The 17,999-nt window shown below is 43.0% G+C and overlaps 1 protein-coding gene across 6 annotated transcripts in view; it reads right to left on the bottom strand.

The window, feature by feature from the left end:
• BTRC (beta-transducin repeat containing E3 ubiquitin protein ligase) overlaps positions 1–566 on the bottom strand; it is a 227,594-nt gene extending 227,028 nt beyond the window's left edge. For 2 of the 6 annotated variants that reach the window (XM_037804156.1, XM_037804153.1), the window contains exon 1: positions 424–566. In XM_037804156.1, the coding sequence (XP_037660084.1) occupies positions 424–471 (48 nt within the window). In that variant the 5' untranslated portion in view covers positions 472–566. Of the gene's footprint in view, positions 1–14; positions 104–423 lie in introns of those variants that run through there. The other 4 variants (XM_037804158.1, XM_037804155.1, XM_037804157.1 and 1 more) reach the window with 3 other exon arrangements.
• Positions 567–17,999: the final 17,433 nt, after the last annotated feature.

A 17,999-nucleotide genomic window follows, 5' to 3' on the forward strand; every position in this document is an offset into this window, starting at 1 on the left:
ACTCTGGGATGTACCTTCTCTCCCGGGCCTTATCCGTGACCCTGACACCGGGAAGGCCCTGCCAGCGGCCACGCAGCGTCTCTCCTCCCAGCTTCCTCCGCTCTTCAGTAACTGTCCCCACACCCCTTTCCCTCCAGGGCCCCGCGCGCGGCCCGGAGCCCCCTCCCGGATTAAGCTCCCGCTGTCACTTGGCCTCTCATCCACAAGATGGCGGAGCTGCTGCCCCCACCCCCGGGTCTGCTCCGCAACCCCCTCCCGCCTGTCCGGAGCTCCTGTCCGGTCCCTCTAGCCGCCTCCGCTGCCGGCCTTGGCCCGGGGTCCCGGGGTTTTCTCCCCGGGACGGCGAGTGGCCCAGGCCCGAGTCGTAGCGACGCCACCAACGCCACCACCTCCACCGCTCCCCGGCCTGCCCCTCCTCCTCACCATAAACTTGAGCGCTTTCTCCTGCAGCACCGCCTCGGCCGGGTCCATAATCTCCGGGGGCCGCTGGGTCTGCTATCAGTCGGGGCCGCCCCCTTGGTGCCAGGCCGCAGCCAACGCAGAACCCGGAGCCCGCCTCCTCTTCCTTCCCCCGCCCTCTCTTACCTCTCAGGCACCAGCAGAGGGGTTAGGGGGCCCGGCTGTGCTCTACGCATGCGTGAGCCCTGTGGCTCAGGGGATTTGTAGTTCTGGAGCTTCCCGCAGCGAAAAGTGAGGCCACGCCGCGAACTGGACTCCCGCTGTTCACTGCGGCGGGTTTGCGTTTGCCGATAAGCCAAGTCTATACAACTCGTGGTCAATTAGGGGAAATCGGCTGACGGGAATTGTAGTTCAGGCTAGGAAACGGGCGGGGCACGGGTGTCTCCTTGGTTACCGTGAGACGCCTGCTTGCCTAGTATTTATATCAAAATGGTGACCAGAGGGAGCCTTAACAGTAGCCCAAATACTGGGAAAAAAAATGTGAGAAGACTCAGGGGTGCTAGTGCCTCCCAAACTTTCAATCTGGAGAGTTGGTCAAACCCAAATTTCATATATCTGACTTCCGCGGGAGGAATTGAGACCCAGAATTGCTGGACCTATGGGAACCTGGCAGCACCTCACAACCCAATGCAAAATTTCAGAGTCTTCGCAAGCTATCACCCCAAACGTCTCCGAGGAATCTAGTCTCTCCCACAGCAAGACAGGGCCGGGCAGAACACGACTCAGAAAATTCTCGGATGTTTATTGCTCAGAAGGATGTTGAATTTAAGTCCCATCAAAACCACAAAGAAAATATCTGAGAAGTATGCACGGAAGGAAATTCGGCGGGATTCTAAATGGGTCCCTACAAAAGAGCAACTAAATACAAAAAATAGGCAACTAATGGAAGAACTGAAGGACAAGAAAGATATAAGACTTGCAAAAGCCAAATAGCAAAATAGCAGAAGTAAGTACTGCATTATCAATGGTTACATGTAAACGGATTAAACTCTCTAGTCAGAACAAACAAACAAAACTGGTATGGTGGTTTGGAGCTGTATGTACTCAAGAAAAAACACGTTCTTAAAGTGAATCCATTCCTGTGGATGTGAACCCATTGTAAGTAGGAAATTTTGATGAGGCTACTTCAATTAAGGTGTGACCCACTTCATTCAGGATGGGCTTAATCCTATATAAATGGGAGCAAGACAAAGAGAAAGCAACAGACGCAAGAAGCTGAAAGCAATGAAACCTAGAAGAGAAGGGAGAGACCAGCAGACATGGCCATGTGCCGTGCCATGTGGCAGAGGAGTCAAGGATTGCCAGCAGCCAGTCTTCCAGAAGAAAGCATCAATGATATCCTGATTTGGACATTTTCCTGGCCTCAACCGTGAGCAAATAAATTCCCATTTTTTTTAACCCAGCCCATTTCCTAGTATTTGCTTTGAGCAGCCTAGTTTAAACTAAAACACCTCTGAAGTTGAAAAGTCACTTGTTTTGTTTTGTTAGCCATAGAAGACTATGAAAACATTGCCTGATAAAGCTGTCAGTCAGTGACAATCCACACTTTGTCCAGTCATGTAGAGATGAGGATTAGTAAAGCAAACCCAAAGAGTTTTTGTTTATGAGCCCAACCACCTGGAAACCTAAGCAGAAAGTGAGGTGGCAGGAGCTGGCCACAGAAAGGGCAAATCTTCCTTCTTTAAAATGGACCAGACATGGTGTGCCGGTTTGAGTGTATTGTGTCCCCCAAATGCCATTATCTTTGTGGTCTTGTGTGGTGCTGGTTGGATTTGCTTGGAATGTGCCCCACCCAGCTGTGGGAGATGATTCTGATGAGATGTTCCCATGGAGGCGTGGCCCCGCCCATTTGGAGTGGGCCTTGATCGGTGGAGCTATATAAATGAGCTGACTCGGGGGGAGGAAACGAGTGCAGCTGGGAGTGATGTTTTGAAGAGAAGCAAGCTTGCTAGAAAGGAATGTCCTGGGAGAAAGCCGTTTTGAGGCCGGAGCTTTGGAGCAGATGCCAGCTGCCTTCCTAGCTAGCAGAGGTTTTCCGGACGCCATTGGCCATCCTCCGGTGAAGGTACCCGATTGCTGAGGTGTTACCTTGGACGCTTTGTGGCCTTAAGACTGTAACTGTGTAGTGAAATAAACCCCCGTTTTATAAAAGCCAATCCATCTTTGGTGTTTTGCATTCCGCAGCATTAGCAAACTAGGACACATGGTCAGGCAAACCTGAGAAACCCAAATATGAACTGCCCTGATTTTTAAGCCCCTTATTTGGTTTAGGAAATATCACTGGACTAGAAGTCAACAGACTTGGTTCTAGCCCACACGTTCACCAATTAATTGGTTGACTTTGGACAATTAACCAAACCTCTTTGGCCCTCTTGTCATCTGGAAAAGAAAGGTCTCTACCAACTCTAAACTGCATGTGCCTATGAGCTCACTTTTGGCACAATTGTTAACAGAGACTACTAAATCATTAGAACTTTTAAAGCTCCACTTTATGAAAGCTGGACTTCTAACATGAAAAATCAGCCTACTACTGGATTCCCTGCCCCCATCCTCCTAGCTTAAGAGCTGAGAATACTGTTCGACCCATCCTGGTCCACTAGTGTCTGTATTCAACCAGTTATCCATTGGATGTCTCTTTCACTCCCATACTTTTCTCCTTCCCTCATAGGCAATGTTTCTCTTTTGTTTGTTTGTTTATATGGTTCTTGCAAAATAGATGCTGCCTTGTGTGTGCTATATTTATAATTCACGGTCATAATTTTGTTTTATATATCTCATTGTTTCATACATTTGGCACCCTGTACCTATGGTTTTAAGACTCTTTCGTGTTTCTGACTCTTTCGTGTTTCCGTGTGTACATCTAACTTGTTGCTTCTAACTGCTGATAGTCTGATGATGGTATCTCTGAAGTTTTACCTATCCACTCTCCCAACAAAGCCTCCAGCACCCAATCACCCCAAATAGCACTGTAGTGATAACTTCCTACATGTCCCCTGGGTGAGAATATCTTTGGGAATTTATACCCAAAACCATAATTGCTGATTTATAGGCTAAGGACACCTAATTTGACTATGTAATGCCAAATCACCACACAGAAAGACCGCAACGTTCTCCACTTCCACCAACAGCGCATGAGGATTTCACTGTTCCATCACCATTGGTATTATCCAGCTTTCTTTGTTGCCAGTCTGTAAATTTTACCTTCTCTAGGTAACCCCCAAACCATAAGGATCATGCCCTTCTTGAAGCACCTTAATCTGCCTTTTTTAACCCCCACCCCCGTAGTATGTGTTTGGTGTTTAGCACCAGGCCAAAGTCAGAAATATTCCACACATGCCTGTGCTTTTTCCTCCTCCCTTGGCATCCCCCTCTCCTATACCTGGTTGGGTTCTCAACCCAAACTGCACAGTAGAGTCACTTAGGGAGCTTTATAAACAATACTGATGCCCCAAACTCTACCCACCATCACACCCCACTACCACTACCTTAGGTGTTCTGATTGAGTAAGATGTGTGGTAGGTCCCAGGCAATGGTAGTTTTAAGAGATCCCCAGGTGGTTCTAATCTGCAGTCAGGTTTGAGACCACTGCCTTGGAGTTTAGATGCCCAGTGCTTTCTTGCTGACCTCTGGCTATCTAGAGTCCCATTCCAAGCCTAACTTGGCTTCCAAATTCTAGAATTACCTCCCCATCCCCTCTCTAAAAAAACTGCATTTTATAAGGATAGCTAACAGCAGCCCAAGGTTGTCTGAAAGTAAAGTCATTATCTTATTTAAAACAAAACAAAACAAAACACCATCAACTATTTGAATATCTGATGGCCTTAATCCTGGAGTCAAGAGGTCCAGAGGAAGTGGGAAAGGTTATTTACATTTCAGTCAGATGGAGAGATATGCTTGTAGCTGGGCCCTAAACAAAGAGAACCTCCTTTCCCTTCATTTCCCTGTCCTCATAAAAAGTCAAAGTCACTTCCCTATTTCTGAAAGGTTGCTGACCCTGTTGGAGCTCTATGTTCTGGTGCCAAAGTGGAAGGAGTCATTATTAATAGCGAACTGTGATCCAGAATAGACTCCCTCAACAGATGTGCCTTCTGCCATCCTTATCTGGATAGAGCAGTCCCCCTGGGGGCACCTCTGGAGGGGTGGAGGGAGAGGGGTGATGCAGTGAGGTGATGGTGGGGCCACAGAAAAGAGTGTCCCAGGCAAAAGTAAGTGCATTTTGATGGTGCATTCTGGAAACCAAAATAAAGTCAGTGTGACTCTAGGGGAAGAATGACCCTAGATAAGACTGCAGAGGACAGTAGCATGGGACTCTATAGGTAAACCTTTATTCACACACTGATCCAGTGAATCAGCTGATGTCTTTCTAATTGGAGTCAGTGCCCGTGCCTTAACAGTTATAAAAATATCTTGACTTTCACTCCCAGTTTAGAGGCCAAATTAAGAAATTTGGACTTTATCCTGAGAGTTGTGGGAAACTAATGAAAGGTTTTAAGCAGGGGTGCTACAGCATAGTCAGACTGGTATTCCAGGGTGGGGAATAGATTAGAATGGAGCATGGCTGGGAGCTAAGAAAAGGATTATGAGGTTGCTGTAATCTTCCTGGGAGAAATAATGGCAGCCTAAATGAGGGTGGTAGTGAGGACAGAAAGAAGTAGATGGATTCTAGAGATACTGAGGAGATAGAAGTAGAACTTGGTGATTGATTAGATATGTCATGGAAGATGTCAAAGGGATGTGTCAAAGATGACTTATCGGTATGTAGCTCAGGAAACAGGATGAATGAGGAGTGCCATTTTTTGAGACAGAACACAATAGGAGCAGGTGATGGGAGGACAATCAGTTCTCTTTTGGACATACTGCTTTTGAGGTGCCTGTGAGACTTCCACATGGATTCAGGCATTCTGGCAGTTGGATATTTAGAACTGAAGCTGAAGAGAGAGGCTGTGAATAGAGATATAGTTGGTAACTGAAGCCTCGGGAAAGGATGAAATCACCCAGGGAAAGTATACACGGTGGGAAGAGCAGCAGGCCTAGGGCAGCGTCCTGAAGAATAATAAGATTTACAAGATAAGCACAGGAAGAGGAGCCTGTAATGGAGCCCACAAAGGAGCCCAAAAAGAAGTGGCCAGAGAGACAGAGAGAAAATCAGATGAGTGTGGATCATGGTGGGAAGCAGCAGCCCAGATTGTGGTGAGTTGAAGAAGGAGTGAAAGGTGAGGATATAGAGGCTGTTGAGTCTCTTCTTACAAGACACATGGCTGAGAGAGAGAGAGAGAAAGAGGGTGGAGTGGGGGGAGAAGAGAACATCTATAAAAGATATTATTGGGACAGACAGGAAAAAACTAAATGTGGACTGCATATTGTATTATAGTGTTATATCAATGTTAAATTTCCTGAAAGTTATCATTGTATGGTGAGAAGAAGAGAAAGAGAGAATGTCCTTATTCCTAAGAGATACATACAGAAGTATTTAGGGTGAAATATTACAATGCCTGTGACTAACTCTCAAATGGCTTAGGAAAAAAAAGTGTGTTTACATACAAACAGAGGGAGAGATAATAGAGAGATTACAGATTAGATAGAGAAATGGATGGATGGATGGATAGATATGATAGAGGAAGGGATAGAAAGTAGGAGTGGGAGAGAGAGAAGGAAAGAAAGAAGCAGAGAAAATGTGACAAATTGTTAACAATTGGTGAGTGTAAGTGAACAGTTATGAATAGTTGTTGTACTCTTCTTGCAATTTTTCTGAGAGCTTAGAATTTTCCAAAATAAAAACTTGGAGAATGAAAACAAACAAGGTGACTTGAGCATGTTTAATGGTGGTAGAAAGGATCCATTAAAGAGAGAAATATTGAAGATGAAAGAGAGAGGAGATATTGATGGAGCCTGGTCCTGAGAAGATAGGACAGAATGGGATCCGGGCACAAATGGAGGGATTAGCTTCCTGTGACAGAAAGGAAGGAGATGAATATGGGTGCAAATATAGGTTGGGTATAGTAGTTGGAGGAGAGAGGTTAAGGAAGTCGCCTTCTAATAAATGTTTGAATAGCCGACTAGCAATCTCTGCCACAAAAAAAATAGGTTGTGTTTCTATTTGCCCACAGAGAACAAACTGAAAAGGAAATGAAGAAAACAATTCTATATACAATAACATCTAAAATAATAAAATATGTAGAAATAAATTTAACCAAGAAGGTGAAAGACTTATACACAAGAAACTACAAAACATTATTGAAATAAATTAAAGACCAAAATAAATGGAAAGAATCCCATTTTTATGGATCACAAGAGTTAATATTGTTAAGATGTCAACTCTACCTAAAGTGATCCACAGATTTAGTGCAAATTTTATCAAAATTCCAACAGAATTTTTTTCAGAAATGGAAAAGCCAATCCTCAAATTCATATGGAATTGCAAGTGGTCCCAAATAGCCAAAAACATCTTGAAAAAAAAGAACAAAGTGGGAGGACTAATACTTCCCAATTTCAAAACTTACTACAAAGCTATAGTAATCAAGACAGTGTGGTAACTGGCACAAGGATAGACATGCAGATCAATGGAATAGAACTGAGAAATAAACCCATATGCCAATGGCCACTTGATTTTTGACTAGGAGGCCAAGTCCATTCAATAGGAAAAGAATAGTCTCTTTAACAAATGGTGTTTGGACAACTGAATGTCCACATGCAAAGAAGTAGACCCCTTCCTCACACCATATAAAAAATTAACTCAAAATGGATCAGTGACCTAAATATAAGAGCTAAAACCCATTAAACACTTAGAAGAAAACATTGGAGCAAATCTTCATTACTTTGGATTTGGTTGTGCATTCTTAAACTTTACACCAACAACGCAAACAACAAAATAAAAAATAGATCAATCATACAATCAAAATGAAAAACTTTTGTGCATCAAAGGCATTATCAAGAAAAATGAAAGCTAACATACAGAATGGGAAAAAATAGTTGCAAATCATATATCTGATAAGGGTTTAATATCCACAATATATAAAGAACTCCTACAACTCATGAAAGTATGCTCAACATCATTAGTCATTAGGGAAATGCCAATCAAAACCACATTGATATACCATTTCATATCCACTAGAATGGCTATAATTAAAAAAGCAAAAAATAAGTTTTGGTGACAATGTGGAGCAATAGGAACCCTCATGCCGGTGGAAATGTAAAATATTGCAGCTGCTGTGGAAAACACTTTGATGGTTCCCCAGAAAGTTAAACATAGAACTCCCATATGACCCAGCAATTCTATGTCTAGACATATGCACCAAAGAATTTAATACAGGGACTCAGACAGATATTTGTACATCAATGTTCATAGCAGCATTATTCACAATAGCCAAAAGGTGGAAGCAACTCCAGTGTCCATCAACAGATGAATGGATAAACAAAATGTGGTATATGAATACAATGGAATATTAGTCTTAAATAGGAATGAAGTTCTGGTTCATGACAGAACATGGATGAACCTTGAGGACATCACGTCAAGTGAAATAAGTCAGACACAAAAAGCCAAATATTGTATAGTTTCACTTAAGTGAAATATCCAGAGTGGACAGATACATAGAGACAGTCTGTGAAGTATAGGCTGCCAAGGGCTATGGGTAGTGGGAGTTGGGAGTTATTGCCTGAGAGATGCAGAGTTCTCTTTGGCGTGATGAAATGGTTTTAGTAATGGATGGCAGTGTTGGTGGCACAATATTGTGAACATAATTAATATCACTGAATTGTACATATGTGGTTAAAATGGGAAATTTTGTATTGTATGTATGTTAGCACAATAAAAATTTAAATAAAAAAAAAAAGGAGGGAATGTTCTTTTGTCCTCTGCTGCATCCTACTGCTGCCAGCCTGGAGCACAGACTTTTGATGGCTGGAGTTCTAACAGTTATCTTGAGCCACATTTGACCGTACAAATGGACAATGGACATCACACATGTCATACAGTAGTTGTTATAGGTTGGTGTTTCCGTTTACGGAGCTGCTCAAAGCAGATACCATGATATGTGTTGGCTTTAACAATGAGAATTTATTAGCTTATAAGCTTACAGTTTTGAGGCTGAGAATAATGTCCAAATCAAGGCATCACCAAGGCAATGCTTTCTTGCCAAAGATTGGTTGCCTACACTCCTTGGCTCCTCTGCCACATGGCAAGGCACGAGGCAGCATCTGCTGGTCTCTCCCTTCTCTTGGGGTTTTGTTGATTTCAGCTCCTTGCTTCCATGGTTTTCTCTCTCTTTTTGTCTGAATTTTATTCTCGTACAAAGGACTCCAGTAAGAGGATTAAGACCCACGCTGGGCCACGCTTAACTGAAATAACCTCATCAAAAGATCCTATTTACGATGGGTAATGGATTAACTTTTATCAACGGGAATGGATTAACTTTAAGAACATGCTTTTCTGGAGCACATACAATTTCAAACCACTACAGCAGAGTTCTGCAGAAGCAGACACTGAGATGAAGATTTCTGGGAGAGAGATTTTTCAAGACACAGTCCCAGGTAAAACCAGTAGGAAAATGGGGGACTAAAACAAGATAGGGAAAGAGGCCAAGCCAGGGCAAAATATCAAGCAAAATACTTCACAACATTGTGACCATAATTAACAGCATTGAATTATATATTTGAGTGTGGTTAAAAGGGGAAATTTTAGGTTGTATATATGTTACTAGAATAAAAATTTAATTTAAAAAAAAAGTCCTTTGCACGATTCTTTTGGCTGGATCCCTCAGGAGACAGTGTGGTCATACCTCAGAGCTGTACCCATCAAGAGCAAGGCTAGCCAGAGTATCTATATACATACACACACACACACACACACACACACACACACACACCACACACAAGTCAGTCATTAGCTGAGGGCTGACATGGAGTGGATGTAAATTCCCTTGTACTCTCCAGGAATGCAGGACTCCAGCAACCTGTGGATGGCCCTCAGACAAAGAGACTGCAGATGCTGGCTATTGGGAGTGAAAACAGCTGGTATGCACGAATCGGTCACTGGAGCTTTAGGGATATGGGGTGCAGCAAGACAGTGTCTGCTACAGTCATGGAGCCAGGATTCTCTTCCAGTTAGTCTAACCCCAGAGTCTAAATGCAGTGACAGTGTCTCTTATTATTAACAGAAGGATCCAAAGCAGAAACCCCTGTCTAAACAAACAAAAGGAGTATTCACTTTGATTTTAAAAGTATACTGTAGGTATTTACCATGTTTTCCCGGTTTGAGAGATTAATCAATCAGCTTTCAACCTTGGGCGCTGAAAAATTGTCTTTCCCGTGAGATCTGTGCTTTGATTTGTTAGACACTGTTTGACCAATAGTATTTACTTTCACTTCATTTTGCAGACGTTAGTCAGTTTGTACAGGTTGTTTTCTCTTTAACTGGCTTTTGTCTAGAGTTGATGCTTTCCTTTATCTTGCTGCTATCATTTCTAAATCATTTACATCATCTGAAGATTTTTCATTTGATCTCCCCTCCCTCCCAGAAATTCTATTTGAGGAAGAGGTGGTCAGGGACAGGATTATCTCTATCAGTGAATATTAAATACTCAAAATGTGTCTCACTCTGCAGATAGGTGAGAGACGAACCCTGCCTTCAAGAAGCTTTCTATCTTTCCAGGAAAATAACACATAAGAATACAGCTAACCAGAGCTTTCTTGGCAACAGTATGGGCCTGTATCAACCAGGGTCCTAGCATGTGTAAACTTGATAATTGCTTGATAATTGACAAAGTTGTAGGCAAGATTTAGGGAAACAAACAAGAGATAGTGCACAGCTTTGGACTAGCAACATCAGGGAGCCACACTACTCCTAGGCAAGAAGGGTCAAGAGAAGGAACTGGTTACCAAAACCAAGAGAGGGTAGCTGTGGAAAGAGAGCCACTTAACAATAGCTGTGGCCTTCAGAAGGTGGTGGAGCCCTTCCATGACAACCCGACAGGGAGGGATATGGAAGAATTCATACCCTAACATCACTTTCCTCCTGCCCTCTAATCTTCTTGTATTTCCTGTTGGCTAAACACAAATGGAAGCCAGGGGACAAGAGACCCTCTGATACAGTTCATAAGGGGTTTATCTCCCAGGGTCCAGAGCAGCATGGAAAAGGATAGAGAGTATCTCTGGAAGGGCAGAAGGAAGATCTCAACACAGGATCAGTTTACGGGTGGATGAGATCTGCAAGCTGGGCTCACCCACAGGGCAGGGCAGGTGATTCAGGGAGGTCCCAGAAGCAGGCACCAGGAAAAAATCCAGGAGACTTTCAGCAGGAAGGAGCTTCCACCAGGCACATTAGTCAGTGGGCTGACACAGAAATCCAAACAGCCAGGCTGTTCTGGGAGCAGATTAGGGCTGGAGGTGGGAGACAGGCAGGACTTGAGTGTCAGAGAGCTATCCCTTAAATTAAATGCAATATATTCTGTGTATCAAGGGACATTTTCTGAGGGGAACAACTCTGAAAAGGGACAGGTTGGAACGGGGATCCAGGACAGCTATACAAAGAGGCCTGGATTCCTTATTCCAGAATATCTGTCTTCTAGGCATTCTCGCACAATTGTCCCTGCTATCACCACGGTACTTGGATCCTGGGAGCTCATGACCGTCCCTTTCTCACTAGCCCAAATACAGATAAAACCCATTTGGTTTGTCCTTATCACAGCTAAAATAGGCTGGCATTTTCAAAAAGCACCTTAAGAAATAATGAAACAACAAAGAAAAAGAAAACACCTGAAAGCAAACACTCAAAAAAGGGGGAGAGGGACATAGAATGTGTTTGTGTGTGTGTGTACAAAGGTAAAAGGAATAATAAAATAAAATTCCTTTTACTCATTACCAAGCTTCAAAAATATTGACTTAGGGCGTCTTTTGTATCATGTCTAGCCCCACCCACTTCTTCTATCACATCGTTTCATCTAAAAATATTTCCGTAGCTAGGAATATATGAAGTCTTAAAGCTCTGTACTGATTTTTATCTTAAAGTTTTCCTGAGTGCAGAATTCCCTATCCTAAACTCACATCCCTCTTAATAGTTATTAAATGGGTACATGACCCCAAACTGTCAGAGAACTGTCCCAAGCGTGTCCTGACTATCAGAGAGCAACATATCTAAACTTTATAGATAGTCCCTGGGCTCTGCCTGCCGGTTCCAGTGCTGGTCTGAGGATTTGCCTCTTTTGCGCTGAAGCCCTGGAGATGGACACTCTGAACCACTGGTTTAGCAGTTCAAGTTTTGCTGGAGCAGGAGGAGATAATCTATGCAAAGCACTTTACCGGGGACTTGGCCCATGGTAAGAACTCAGCAAATGTTAGATGGTAATGATGATAAGGACAAGGACCTGACAGAGAATCCTGTCACAGACTCAGGCCCAGAGGGCACACAACAAAGATTCATTTACCAGAATTTGGATTCGAGGCCTTAACTTGAATCTAAGTGTGGCAGAGTAGTTTTGTTTTGTTTTGCTTTGCTTTAATTTACCTTCTCCTCTGGACATAGGGAATTTAACAGGAAAGAGACACGGTCACATAATTCTGGAGATGTGCAAAGGATTGTAAAGTGGGGCTTTTATTTTTTGCCATGAGTGCTCACCTCCCAACATTCTCCCCAATTCAGTCACCTATCAGGGAGTCCGACAGAGGGAGACCTTCAGAGAAGGACTGAAAGAGGGGTCTAGGATGGACTTGGATGAGGGAGGTGGAAAAGAGAGAGAAGAGGCAAGTGAAAGTGGATGTTCTGCCTCCCCCTAGGATCAGAGAGCATAAGGCCCCACACCATGATGTGGGTGGGAGAAGTCAGAGGACAAGGCCAAGGAGCCGCTGTTGGCTCTCCAGGTCTCTTGGTCTCTTTGTGGTTTTAGGAGGTGAAACATTTTTACTCAGCTTATCCCTGCTCTGTGAGAGCTTGAATGGCTCACAGCCAAACCCTTTGGGGCATGACCTGTGCTGCCCCCTCCCTTCAATACCAGTGCTATCAGTGCAAGGGTTACCTCAGGAACAAAGCCGGGTCCAGCTTCTGAAGCCACCAAGGAGATGCTTTGATTCCAACAGAGCTCCTTCGTGATGCCCCTGGCCATATCCGAGAAACCAGAGAAAGGAGGTGGCTGGGAGGCTTCTTATAGACTTCGTTCAGTGACAGCTCCACTGAGGAGGGACGGAGGACTGATTCCAAAGAGTGAGCAGGATAAATCCTACTCAAACATTTCTAGAACTGCTACTAATAATAATAATAATAAAACTGCAAGTTCTGTTCATTCTCCCTTCCCTACACTAACCAGGAGTGAGTTCTGAGTTTGTGTTGCTGAACCTTTACTATGCTGACAGAGAGAAGGTAGTGTATTGGTCTGTGTACAAAGAGGGAAACAGGACAGAAAGTTCTTGGTAGAAAAGAAGAGATTCTGATGGTGGGAGGAGGGGACTGAAGAGACCCCAAGGAGAAAGAAAAGGATTTCCCTTTTGAGCCAAACTTGGTTCCACCTCCGAGCTTGTGCCAGTGCGGTTCCTCCTGCCAAAACTGCTCTTTTCTCCACTTCCACCTTTCAGGCATCAGAACACCCAATTGGTGCCTTCAGAGTAATCATCACTATTTGTAATGATTGTTTGCCTTCTTGTGATTCATTTGTCTCCGCTGCCATGAAAGCAGGAACCAGCTGTACCTTGTTCGTCAATATAGCCCCAACACCTAATATGGCCCCAACACCTAGTAGGGTAGCATGCTCAATAAGTGTTTGTGAAAGGAAAGACAGGAAGGCAGGAAAGGAGAAAGATTTTGGTGGACAGAAGCTTCTATAAGGAGAGGTCATTAGGGAGTGATGTATAGTGGAATTTTGCCTTCTTGCTGCCCCTTTGAGACTCAAGACTTAAATTACTCTTCAGTGCTATTTAGAGTCAAATTTGTGTTTTTTTAAAAAATGAGACTCCATGCTGGTTACACGGGTGTATTGAGTTTGAAAAAATTCATTGAGCTGTAACCTTATTATTCTGTGCACTTTTCTGTATGTATATTACACTTAAATAAAAATTACATTAAAAAGGAAAGAGAGAACTGAGCCATAATGGTCTTTTCAACAAATGGGGCTGGGAGAGTTGGATATCCATATCCAAAAGAATGAAAGAGGACCCCTACCTCACCCCCTACACAAAAATTAACTCAAAATGGACCAAAGATCTCAATATAAAAGAAAGTACCATAAAACTCCTAGAAGATAATGTAGGAAAACATCTTCAAGACCTTGTATTAGGAGGCCACTTCCTAGACTTTACACCCAAAGCACAAGCAACAAAAGAGAAAATAGATAAATGGGAACTCCTCAAGCTTAGAAGTTTCTGCACCTCAAAGGAATTTCTCAAAAAGGTAAAGAGGCAGCCAACTCAATGGGAAAAAATTTTTGGAAACCATGTATCTGACAAAAGACTGATATCTTGCATATACAAAGAAATCCTACAACTCAATGACAATAGTACAGACAGCCCAATTATAAAATGGGCAAAAGATATGAAAAGACAGTTCTCTGAAGAGGAAATACAAATGGCCAAGAAACACATGAAAAAATGTTCAGCTTCACTAGCTATTAGAGAGATGCAAATTAAGACCACAATGAGATACCATCTAACACCGGTTAGAATGGCTGCCATTAAACAAACAGGAAACTACAAATGCTGGAGGGGATGTGGAGAAATTGGAACTCTTATTCATTGTTGGTGGGACTGTATAATGGTTCAGCCACTCTGGAAGTCAGTCTGGCAGTTCCTTAGAAAACTAGATATAGAGCTACCATTCGATCCAGCGATTGCACTCCTCGGTATATACCCGGAAGATCGGAAAGCAGTGACACGAACAGATATCTGCACGCCAATGTTCATAGCAGCATTATTCACAATTGCCAAGAGATGGAAACAACCCAAATGTCCTTCAACAGATGAGTGGATAAATAAAATGTGGTATATACACACGATGGAATACTACGCGGCAGTAAGAAGGAACGATCTGGTGAAACATATAACAACATGGATGAACCTTGAAGACATAATGCTGAGCGAAATAAGCCAGGCACAAAAAGAGAAATATTATATGCTACCACTAATGTGAACTTTGAAAAATGTAAAACAAATGGTTTATAATGTAGAATGTAGGGGAACTAGCAGTAGAGAGCAATTAAGGAAGGGGGAACAATAATTCAAGAAGAACAGATAAGCTATTTAACGTTCTGGGGATGCCCAGAAATGACTATGGTCTGTTAATTTCTGATGGATGTAGTAGGAACAAGTTCACTGAAATGTTGCTATATTATGTAACTTTCTTGGGGTAAAGTAGGAACATGTTGGAAGTTAAGCAGTTATCTTAGGTTAGTTGTCTTTTTCTTACTCCCTTGTTATGGTCTCTTTGAAATGTTCTTTTATTGTATGTTTGTTTTCTTTTTAACTTTTTTTTTTCATACAGTTGATTTAAAAAAGAAGGGAAAGTTAAAAAAAAAAAAGAAAAAAAAAAAGAAAAAAGACAAACAAGGGAAAAAAAAAAAAAAAAAAGATGTAGTGCCCCCTTGAGGAGCCTGTGGAGAATGCAGGGGTATTCGCCTACCCCACCTCCATGGTTGCTAACATGACCACAGACATAGGGGACTGGTGGTTTGATGGGTTGAGCCCTCTACCATAAGTTTTACCCTTGGGAAGACGGTTGCTGCAAAGGAGAGGCTAGGCCTCCCTGTATTTGTGCCTAAGAGTCTCCTCCTGAATGCCTCTTTGTTGCCCAGATGTGGCCCTCTCTCTCTGGCTAAGCCAACTTGAAAGGTGAAATCACTGCCCTCCCCCCTACGTGGGATCAGACACCCAGGGAAGTGAATCTCCCTGGCAACGTGGAATATGACTCCCGGGGAGGAATGTAGACCCGGCATCGTGGGATGGAGAACATCTTCTTGACCAAAAGGGGGATGTGAAAGGAAATGAAATAAGCTTCAGTGGCAGAGAGACTCCAAAACGAGCCGAGAGATCACTCTGGTGGGCACTCTTACGCACACTTTAGACAACCTTTTTTAGGTTCTAAAGAATTGGGGTAGCTGGTGGTGGATACCTGAAACTATTAAACTACAACCCAGAACCCATGAATCTCGAAGACAGTTGTATAAAAATGTAGCTTATGAGGGGTGACAGTGGGATTGGGAATGCCATAAGGACCAAACTCCACTTTGTCTAGTTTATGGATGGATGTGTAGAAAAGTAGGGGAAGCAAACAAACAGACAAAGGTACCCAGTGTTCTTTTTTACTTCAATTGCTCTTTTTCACTCTAATTATTATTCTTGTTATTTTTGTGTGTGTGCTAATGAAGGTGTCAGGGATTGATTTAGGTGATGAATGTACAACTATGTAATGGTACTGTAAACAATCGAAAGTACAATTTGTTTTGTAAAAAAAAAAAAAAAGGAAAGAGAGAGAAAGAGAGAACATGCCAAGCAAGATGTGTAAAATGCAAACACAGGTGGGGAGTGGAGTGACAAGCCTTGGCAAGGGTGGAGACTTGGGGGATTTGGAACAAAGAGGGGGAAAAAATGAGTTGCCTTGTCCCTAAGACGGGGAGATCAGGGGAGTGAGAAGTGAGGGTAAACAAGGACCTGGATGTCATGGTGGGAGTTTTGGCTTGATAAGAAAGGTTTTTGAGGGCAATGTTTATAGTTTACACCAGTGGCTTTCCAATTTCAGATGCATAAGAATCACCTGAAGAGCTTATTAAGCAGCAGACTCACGAACCCCACGTTGAGAGATTCCAATCAAGAAGAGTAGGTGGGGCCCAAGAATCTGCATTTTAACAAGTTTCCCAGATGATTTAGTTGAAGAGTGTCCTCTAGCCATAATTTGAGAAGCACAGTATCATCCATCCTCCACTGCCCCGTGGGGTCTAGGGTCCTGGGCTCTTGTCAGATATTTGCTGATTCTGATAAAGATTAAATGAATTATCGAAGCGAACATAACTCTGAGGCTGGAAGTCCTATTTCTAGCCCAGATCAGAAGTTAGATCCTGCTATAGAAAGACATTTTTTGTACTTATAACTGTATGGCAGTTTTTAAATTGGTTTTGTTTCTTAAGAGTACAGGCTCTGGAATCAAACTTGCATTCTAATCCTCAGTTTTTTCATCTGTAAAATGAATTATTATGAGGATTCAATAAATAATTTTGAAATCAAATGAAAGCACTTACCACTGGACTTGGCACATGGCAAGCTCTCATTACACAGAAACAATGATCATCATTTCCTTGCAGGCCTTGTCTCCCAGCCCTTCCTCCAGCTGTCTTCTTGACCCCAATACACAGTAGTAGAAATCACTGGACAAATAGTTGGGCTTAGCTTTGCAAATAGAGTCCGAAACATCTTGGAGCTTCCAGACACCCTTTTCCTCTTACAACGTATTCCTTCCTCCAGCTCTTCCTGCCCCCCACCCCTGCCCCATGCCAGGGGAGCCAGGCAGGGGGAAGATGCTTCCTGTCAGAATCTGTATGGGAGGAGGTTTCCACTGAGACTTCTGGTTTCACCTGCCCCCAGATTTTGTCAACATTAGGTCTAATTTATTTTAGGCCCTGGATTTGTGACTCCAAATGAGTTAATGGGTTGTTACAGTTGTGCTTGGTGAGAATATAGGTCTCCTTATTCTGGATTTCCCCATGCAGGAGGTTGAGAACACTGTGGAAATCATTAGGAAAGTTCCTCAGAGGTGGCAGGAGAGCAAGAGTCTGGACTGTCACTTTTTCTTTTTCTTTCTTTCTTTCTTTTTTTTTTTTTTTTTTGCAAGGCCAGCAACCATCCATCACCCCACCACCCATTTAGCTCAAGTGCCAATGCCCCAGTGTGCTAGAACTCACAAGCTAGACCTTGTGAGCAAGCAATGGCCAGACTTGCAGACAACCCTCCCTTCCCACGGTGGGGCTTCAGCTAGCAGATCTGGCAGTTTATTTATCAATATTATTTGTTGTTAGCTTAATTGTAGGAAAATTGAAAAGTGTAATGCATAGCCATGAAACCCTTAAAGCTGGTTAATCTTTTTGGATTATAACATGTAATTTTTATTAGCTGATCCCATCTTGACTGTAATATGCAGCACCCTGGAAAAGTTGCTGAAGGCTCCAAGTCATGGTGTGCATGGGGGCAGGCAGGCTCCATCATCTGCATTTTCTGCCAAGGAGGAAAGACATTACGAAGGCGGCAGATTGAAAGAATTGGGTTTGAGATGCCAGTAGTGAGAAGAGAGCAGTCTCCAGCATGAACACAGATATGAGCCTGGCAACCTCATGAGGGCAGGGGCTAGGCCAAGCAGGAATGTGGGAGGTGCTCAGACCCAGCAGTTTGCTGAATTGAGAACATGTGAATAAGGATCATAAATTCAGAATTAGGTTTTAGTGGGGGAAACTGAGACAAATCCAACAGACCATAGGAAACACGTTTTCTTTCCAACAGCACTGATGGAAAATGCTTTCCATCAGGTTTATTTATGATTATTTGGAGAGACCCTATTCCTCAGTTTTACACTTCAAGCATGA

The sequence above is a fragment of the Choloepus didactylus genome, chromosome 15 (assembly GCF_015220235.1).
Source record: "Choloepus didactylus isolate mChoDid1 chromosome 15, mChoDid1.pri, whole genome shotgun sequence".
NCBI classification, from domain to species: Eukaryota; Metazoa; Chordata; class Mammalia; order Pilosa; family Megalonychidae; genus Choloepus; species Choloepus didactylus.